At 45.8% G+C, this 8991-nt stretch overlaps 1 protein-coding gene across 1 annotated transcript; it reads right to left on the reverse strand.

Moving 5' to 3' along the window:
* Positions 1-2839: 2839 nt before the first annotated feature.
* On the reverse strand, positions 2840-7136 carry LOC119825143 (CD209 antigen-like protein E). The gene is made up of 6 exons (XM_038345833.1): positions 7016-7136; positions 6271-6360; positions 5875-5967; positions 5334-5485; positions 3800-3909; positions 2840-3177 (listed from the first exon to the last, which is right to left on the reverse strand). Exons 1-6 carry the CDS (start codon positions 7065-7067, stop codon positions 3027-3029), a joined length of 648 nt encoding a protein of 215 aa, XP_038201761.1. The 5' UTR covers positions 7068-7136; the 3' UTR covers positions 2840-3026.
* Between the last annotated feature and the right edge of the window lie 1855 nt (positions 7137-8991).

The raw sequence follows: 8991 nt of genomic DNA on the forward strand, positions 1-8991 counted from the left end.
CACCCACCCACCCACCCACCCATCTATCTATCTATCTGTCTGTCTGTCTATCTATTTATCATCTATAACCACAAGGAGGGAAACAGACATATGATAGGGTCACAAGTCCAGAAGTGGTGGGCTAATAGAATCCAGAGTTGCCTGCTGGGGAGTTTTAGAATAGAGTTTCATAGTTGTCTCACATTGGTCCAACCCTACTGGATTGTTGTCACACACTCCTATGAAGTGAAGCAATAAGGGACCCAGAATTGATGAAGGGAGCTTTCTGTAGCACAGTCAAGTTGGTATAAGGGTTGACAGATGACCACTGCCACCACTACAACTCTCAGGAAGCAGAGAAACATGTCCTACCTTGGTTAGAGACATAGATGGGTCTATCATACCATCAACAAGGGAGGGTTGAAGCAGGGAATTCACATACTAACTGCTGCCCATCATTGGATGACTGAGGAGGTTCCTTGGTGCTTTGGCTTATAGGATGTTGCTATAACAACCAGAGAAAGACCTCTAAGTAAAGTATGTAGGAGAGGTGGATGGAAGAAAGCATGCAAGGACTGCATGCAATTCCTTGGGATGTATTAGCAATCACACATGTGAACCACATAGTTTGAAGAATGATCTACTATAGCCATACCCCTTTATGTGTATGGGTTGTTTTGCTTTCATGTATGTCCTTACAGTATTTGCATGCCTGGTACCCTCAGAGGTCAAAATAGGGTATCAAATCCCCAGGAACTGGAGTTACAGACCATTGTGAGAGGTCATGTGGGTACTGGGAATTGAACCCAGGTCCTCTGCAAAAGCAGTCAGTGCTCCTAACTACTGAACCATCCATCCAGCTCCCGTGCTTTCAGTTTTGAATAGGTTTATTTAGCATACAGCAAACCAAAGTAAAAGAATAAATAGCAAGTGATGTGTAGATAGATACCAGAACATCATCAAATTAACTCTTCAAAGAATCAAACAGAAACCAATGAGAGATCCCTTTAAGGCAGCCAGCTTTAGTTCCCAACACAGGGAGCCCTGGGCAGAGTAGTGTTCCCGAGTGAGGCTTCCTAGAAGAAGAACAAATAACAGTGAAAAGATAACACACACCTCTGAGCCAGGAAATCACAAACATCCAGCAGAAACTGAGTGAGGAAGCTCCATCAAGGCAGCCTGCTGGAGCTCCCCACTCAGCCACCAGAAGGGCAAAGTGTCCCTCAGGTAAGGCTTTCAAGAAAAGAGCAAAACAAAACAAAACAAAAAACCCCAAATAATAACAGCTAGAGATGACTTGTCAAATTTGGTTGCTTACAAAAGCCTCCAGAAACTGACTGGGGAAGTTGAGGCAGACAGCTAGAACTTATAATTGAGTTCTTTCTCCAATGCTGTGAAGGTCCCAGGAATATAGAAATAAAAAGTTGTAAGCCCAAACACATATTGGAAAAAAATAAAGCTGTAAGCCACTGTTAACCTTTAACAACCACTTTCTGCCTTAAGAGCAGACATCCTGGCAGCCACTGTGTACAGAGGCAAATTTTTAACAATTGTCTCTGCCTCCCAGCTTCCCAGCTAGGCAGATACAGAGGACAAAGGTTAGGTTCTAACTATTGCCTCTAAGGGTCCCTCGACATTGTATTCCCTTAATTTTCAACTGTCCTCCTACATGACTCTACCCTCTGCCTTGCATTCTTTCAGGGACAGTGAAGTGGCTGCATCAGTTTCAGGCTTTTGCAAACATCCCAAGTTAATATCCTATAACCAAAAGTTGTAAAACTTAAAATGTAATGTGACTTTAAGCCTGACCTCAAGGTTATAAAAGTTCTTGGACCCACACTTGGTGTTTGATTTACTCTAAGAAGAGGCCTCAAACCAGTCCCCATTGCCACAATTTCATGAGCCCGATCTTTGGCTGTGGTCTCAGCTATCACTGATAAGATTTTTTGTGCCCCATGGTGATTTTTTTTCTTTTTCTTTTTCTGGAATAAAGCTTGCTTCTGGTTTAATAGACTTTGGTGGTCCGTCCCCATCATTCTGTGACCCTGGGCCCAACAACTGAACTTCCCATGGGTGAACTTCTAGCTTCTACGTCCACTTTCACACAACGGGATAAACAGAGAAACACCTATTGATAACAGTCACCCTCTAGCTGATCTCAAGGAAGCAATGTGTTTACTCTTAAACTGTCTTGTTTATCTCTTTCCTTTCTGACACAAACTTGGGTGGAGGCAGCCACAGCCTAGACAAGGGTCTTTTAAGAATGCTTTGAGACAGATACGCTGTGATCTGAAGTGGTATTACAGGGAATAGGAATGGCCCCACAGACTCATGTGTTTGAATACTGGGTCCATAGTGAGTGGCATGATTAGGAGGTGTGACTTCGTTGGAGGAAGTGTGGCACTAGGGATGTGCTTTAAGCCAGTTCTCTTCTGTCTACCTGAGGATCCAGATGTAGAGCTCTCAGCTCCTTCTCCAGCACCATGTCTGCACATAGCCGTGCTTCCCACCATGACAATAATGAACTAAACCTCTGAAACTGTAAGCCAGCCCCAATTAAACGTTTTCCTTTACAAGAGTTGCCATGGGCATGGTGTCTCTTCACAGCAGTAGAAACCCTAACTAAGACAGCGGGAAACCTTAATTCCAGAACCAGCATCTCTGTGAACTCAGACAACACGTGACCATTTATTAATATAATGTATATTATAATGATATGGTTATATAAACCCTCTGAGCTCAACAAAGATGATGAGGGAAATGAATGGAACATACCTAGCCTGTCAGTTTATCCCATACAACTTTAATGTGGTCAAACACAATGGCAGGACCACTACTATGCCAGTAGGAGTTTGGAGACATCAAAGGAAGGCCATCAGTGGTCTAGCACCATAGTTACTCACAAAGGAGACTGATATGTTTCAGAAGTAATACTAAGATTTCCACACCCATAGACAGGGAAAAGGAACTGGGAAAAGCACAAGCAAAAGCCCACTGTCCAACAGGGATGTTTAGGCTGTGGAAGCTGCAGAGAGGGGCTGTGGCCATCACTTGCTGGAACAGGTAGTTGAGGATTTTTTGCAGATCCATAATTTCATGTCATCACATTTGGCATCATTCCAGCCGTCATCTCTGAATTCCACACAGTCTTGTCCCCCAATGTTGTTGGGCTGTCCTTTATTCCAGTACCTCTCAAATCTGCAAAGAGCATTCACAGTTACACAAGACAGACACACAAAAACCCAACAACATTCCTATACATGAGCAACAACATATAACTGGGTGGTGCTAGAGCACGCCTTTGATCCCAGTGCTCAGGAATCACAGGCAGGCAGATCTCTGTGAGTTCGAGGCCAGCCTGGTCTACAGAGTGAGTTCCAGGACTGGCTTCATAGCTACTGAAAAACCCTGTCTCAAAAAAACCAAAAAAAAAAAAAAAAAAAGAAGAAGAAAAAAGAAAAAGTATGACAACATATATAGGGATATATATGTTTCCCTGAAAAAGACATCAGGAAAACAATTCCATTCTAAAAGTATCTTGAAATAAGACTAACCAAGGAAATTAAAGACTTTCTACAATGAAAACCTTAAAAATCCAGAAGAAATTGAAGAAGATCTTAAATGATGGAGAGACCACCCATGTTTAGGAGATCATTATGAAAAATACCAAAAGCAACCTGAAGATTTAGTGCAAACCCCACCAAAATAATGCCGGCCAGAGGATGTGGTGGCAGAGTGTGGGGGGACCTGGAAAAGCAGTACGAGTCAGTCATAGCCCCTCCCCTTCTACTGTTCAGGGTATTCCCTTCCCCAGGACTACCTGTCTGACAGAGGTGAACCATCCAGCCAATACCATGCACCTTCCTTGTTCAGGTCTGACAACCCCATCCAGGTGTAGCCATTTTTCTTGGAAGCTTGCTGCAGGAAGTACTGGAAGGGGAAAGAGTCAGGCAGCAGCATCCCCCTATTTCCCAGCTTGTATCTCTTCCCCCAAAGCCTCTTGTTCATCAATGGATTACAAAACATTTGTATTTTTGGTAAATTGATTAGTTTAGTTAGGGTTTCTTACAGAAGTATTGGCAGTGGCTTCCCAGTGGCTACACCACTGAAGAAAGTGTCTCTCCATCTCTTAGCCATTGTTACCTGCCTATAGATCCTTAGGGAGGGGTGGGGCCTATCAACCCTCAGGGAGAGGTGGGCTGGATTCAGTATTTGACAGCCTTATTTGTGGGCTATGGGAGCTGGAAAGTGTCGCTTAGATGGAGGAGTTAGGTCACAGTGGTAGCGTCCTTGGAGGAGGGTCTTGTCCCTGGTCCCCTTTTTCTGTCTTTCTACTCCTGTCTGCCACGAGGCAGGAGACTTTCTTTTGCTGTGCCTTCATACTGCCTTTCTGCCTTGCCACAGCGATGGATCCAGCTGACCATGGACCGAAGCCTCTGAGCTATGAGACATAATTCTCCCCCCGAAGTTGTTCTCAGATATTTTGTCACAGCAATGGAAAAGCTAATGTGCTACCCCAATCTCTTGGCAGCAGGATCTGCTTGGAATCTTTTAACCTTTTCATATTTCTAGTCAGGAGCCCCCATAAGTTCTCAGCCCCATAAGACACAGGTCTCATGGTCTAAAACTCACATAGCTGAGGATGGCATTAAACTCCTGACCCTCCTGCCTTCACCTCACAAGGGCTGGAATGACAAGTGTGCATTACCACCTGGCTTACGTGACGTTGAGGATTGAGTCCAGGGTTTCATGTATATTAGGCAAGCTCTCTACTGCCAGATGAACTTCTGAATCATTTGCATACCTATGGGCAGATTTGCTTAGACTTATGCAGATAGTGTGTACAGCTGGCTTGATAACACTACATGTTTTTCCACATTATGTGTTCTAAGTATGTCCACACAGGTTTACTCAAGGCCAGTTTTAACATCCTGGATCCAGATTGCATCAGTTTGTGACCATGAGCCATGCAAGTGGTGAGATTTTTTTCAGGTCTTCATTGAGTGACACCTCATTGGTCACTTAAAACCAACCCTCGTAAGAATATGTACACCAAGGAAATTGTAAACATAACTAATAAGGATTAATAAAAACCTGTCAAGTTGTTTTGCCTGGGTCAGCACACTCACAGAAACTACTTTCACTTTAAATGCTCCCCCCACAGCATTCATCACTGTTGAGAGCTGGTGTATGCTTATTTGAAAGGTGCCTGGGAACACCTGTTCATATGCTTCTTTTCAATCTTTCCAAGTAGAGCAAGCAGCCCATTTTCTAGAAGCCACCATATAAACAAGCATCTCTGTCCTCGTTTCCCAGTATTCAGAAGACGCCTCAGAACAGTTAGCCAGTCGCACCTGCTCCTCATGACTTTTGATGACGACCAGCTGGGCTCCCACTTCCTGGCAGGCCGTGATGGAGTCATGCCAGTCCCGTTGTGACTTGGAGAAGAAGTAACAGTTTCCCTTGAAGAATGTCCAATCCCAAGGACAGCGGCGGCAGAGGCTATCTGTTGGCGAAGGTAGATCATGTTGGATCCATATTTGAATTTTTTTTGTCCCTATGATTGCCCAGCTTTAAGGCCTCCAGAACGAGGATCCTCCTTTACCAGAGTACCGGGTCAAGCCATTCCCCTCTCTCCATTTCCTAAGCCTGTTCTACTCCAAGAGAATCCAGGAGCTCTGGACCCATCTTCTTCACAGATGCCAGATTGGTTTAATTGAGTGCCTACTGTGTACATGGCTCCCATTGATCTCTGCATGCCTTTCTCATTTTTTATAATTATTCCCAATTCACAGGTCAGGAAGTGGAAGCTCAGAGATGGCCAGCAGCTAAAATAATGTGACCCCCACACGAAGGCCCTCTCAGTCCCAGGACACTTTGTTTTTGTTCACTCACCAACTTCAGACTTCAGCTGGCTCAGGTCCTGGAACATTTTCTCCTGCTTTTTCTGTTCCCACTGTATTTCCTCTGAGCTGGGGATCTTGGAAACTTGACAGAAAAATAATATTGTAACTATTGAACACTCACTGTGTGCCATGGATCACACAGACACCATATTTGATATCCAGGGTGCTATTTTATCACATTTAAAAATAAGGAATTCTAATATCCATGAACCCTCTACTGCTTCTATTCCCTTCCTAAACTGAAGTAGAAGTGGAGGAGCCCCAAGAAGCTCCTAGCATCTTCTGAAGGACCCATTGCTCTTTTTAGTTACTCCTGTTGTTAGTCCTGGATTCTTGAGCTGAAAACCACCCAGGGGATCCCCCAAAACTCCAAGATGATCCTGACCTTGGATGACGATGGCAGCCAGGAGTCCAGCAAAGAAAATGAGTGACAGCAGCTGCAGCACCAGGGAAATGTGGCCCCGGTCCAGAAATCCTGCAGGGGGAGGGATGGATGGATTGTCTACTACCTGGCCCAGAGGAACCCAGACATAATCTCTTCAAGTCAGAGGCCAGACCCTTAGCCCCCACCTCCCCAGGAAGGAGCCCCAAAGTCAGTTGTCCAACCCGAGGTCCACATCCATGACCTGCACCTTCCCAGGACCTGAGCATCCAGGTCTGCAGCTCCAGCTCCCCGGGGATTCAGGTGTTTAGTCCCAGCCCTCCAGCTTCTCAGGTCTCAGGAGTCCAGAGACTCAACCTCTGCCTTCCCAGGTCTTAGGGGCTCAGATTCACAACCTCCACTTCCCTGGGATTCCAGAAGTTAGCTTTCAGTCAGGGGTGCAGCTAGAAACTCCACCTATCAGGGACCCAGGGACCCAGAACCCAAGTCTTCATCTCCCAGGACCAAATTTCTGCTGGGAGAAGTCTACTCATCCTCATCCCATGACCCTACCCCGCTCTACCTAGGAAACTTTAGAATCCTAGAGTTGGTAGGAATCCAAAGCTGTTTCTCAAGTATCTGTTAGCACCAGTTCTCAGTGGTTACTAGCTGGTTCTCATCTGAGTGGGCAGAGCATTGACCAGAGCCTAGGCATGCAGAGACCTGAGCGGATCCTCCCCGAGCTCCCAGGCTTCCAGTGTAGTCTTACCCAGACAGCCCATCTGCTGCACCCCTGCTTCTTTGGAGTCATTCACAGGCATCGCTGTTCCTTGGTGCCTGGTACTGCTTGGAACAGCGGCTTTTATCTGCCTCCCTCTTTGCCTTGCTCTTCACAGCTACTCTTTCTTAGGAAGAGAAACGAGGAACTGGTTCCCAGCCCCGGAAGAGGGTAGACGAGGAGGAAGACTTTGACACAATACAGCAGGGGCCTCAAATTCCAAGAATTTTGGAGTGGGGCTGGGTGTCTTCTGGCCTCTGTAAGCAAAAAAGATCTGGTTCACTTAAGGTATGGCAATGCTATAGGATGATTTCTATGGAAATAGTAACTAACATAAAATTACTTTATTTTAAATTTGTGTGTGTATACATGCTCGTGTATGCATGAATGCGATATGTGTGCACATCATGTGGAGGCCAGATGATAATTTTGAATATAATTCTTCAAGTATTTTTTAGTGGGGGGAGTAGTGTGGATTTCAGTTCTCAGCACCAACGTCAGGCAGTCACAATCACCTATAACTGCAGCTCCAGGGGAGTTGATGTCTTCTTCCGACCTCTTAATATTTGTATAGATCATTTGTTTCTGCTGGCTTCTGCTACCCATCATAGTTCCAAATCCTTCACCTGCTCTAACCATCCATCTCTCCTCGCCTACTTGGTAAAGGTCCTGACGCCTGTTACACCCTCCGGGGCCTCACCATGCAGGCAACTCTCTATCAAGATACTCGCTCTTCTTCCTCTATTGGAACCCTCCCTGCTTTGTGCCCTTTTGATGATATTTATCCCACCTCCCTGTCATATTATCTCTTGTTTCAGACCTTAACCTCTGTGTATCAGCTACTGAATAATGCCTTGCCTGACTGTTTTGGAGAATGTTGGTTGTGTGTCCCTCCTTGGTCAAACTCACAACCACCATTTGTATCCTTACCCATTGTCTTAGTAGATTCGTTCACCTTGCTGCTTGTTAATTGCTCTGAGCCGAATATCACAACCATCCCTTATCTCTCCCATCTCTCTCACACAGACTGCTTTAACTCCTCAGGAACACACTTTGTGAACATCCTGACTTCTGCAGATTGTAATAGTACCATAACCCTTAGTACAACCCCCCCGCAACTCCTATGCCCAAACATTCACACTGTGTCTGTTCTCAGCGGCACATAAGTATGCCGCTAGGTGGTCTGTGCCCTGGTGTTCCTTTTTCCAAAGCTAGGGGGTAAACCTGGTGAAGAACCTTTGCCAGTTCCCATTACTGGGTTTATAGAAGCATGGCATGAGAAATGAGCAATTCAGGTCACACCCTTTCTAGCAGCCCTAGGCATAACCACCAGTGTCACCACCGGAGGAGCAGGACTGACTACCTAGCCATTTGCCATCACCTTTCCTTGCAGTTCATCCAGGACCTTTAATAGGTGGCACACACAATCCTAACCCTCCAGTGGTAAATAGACTTGCTGACTGCATAGTACTACAAAACTGGCAAGGATTAGATTTCCTAACAGTAGAGAGGTAGCCTTTGTCTCTTCCTCAGGGAGGACTGTTGCTTCTGTGTTAACCAGTCAGGTATAGTAAAAGATAAGATCAGACAACTCCAGATGAACTTTCAGAAACATAAGCAGGGAGATCCTTGGCCAGCAAGAGGCCCTGCTCCTGTACCAGGAGGTCCATCTGGAGGGGTAAGTCTGTGCTCGCCCGGCTGGCCTAATGCCCCAGGAATGGAGTACAGGCCCCCTCCAATTCCCTAAACATTCCTGGCCATTCAGCGGGGTGTCTCCGGGACTACTGGCTTTCTCTAGTTACCCCATCCCATCTTTCCCCCAAGCACTCCTTTCCATCTGTGGGGTCCTTAGATCCACCATCACAGCCTACTTAAGGGTGGATGGTATCTGAGAGCCAACTCCAGGGCTGAGGGGTTCTAAGAGAAGGCAGACCAAGAAAACCCCCTAATTATACAGTTAGCCACAG

This window comes from Arvicola amphibius, chromosome 10 (assembly GCF_903992535.2).
Source record: "Arvicola amphibius chromosome 10, mArvAmp1.2, whole genome shotgun sequence".
NCBI lineage: Eukaryota > Metazoa > Chordata > Mammalia > Rodentia > Cricetidae > Arvicola > Arvicola amphibius.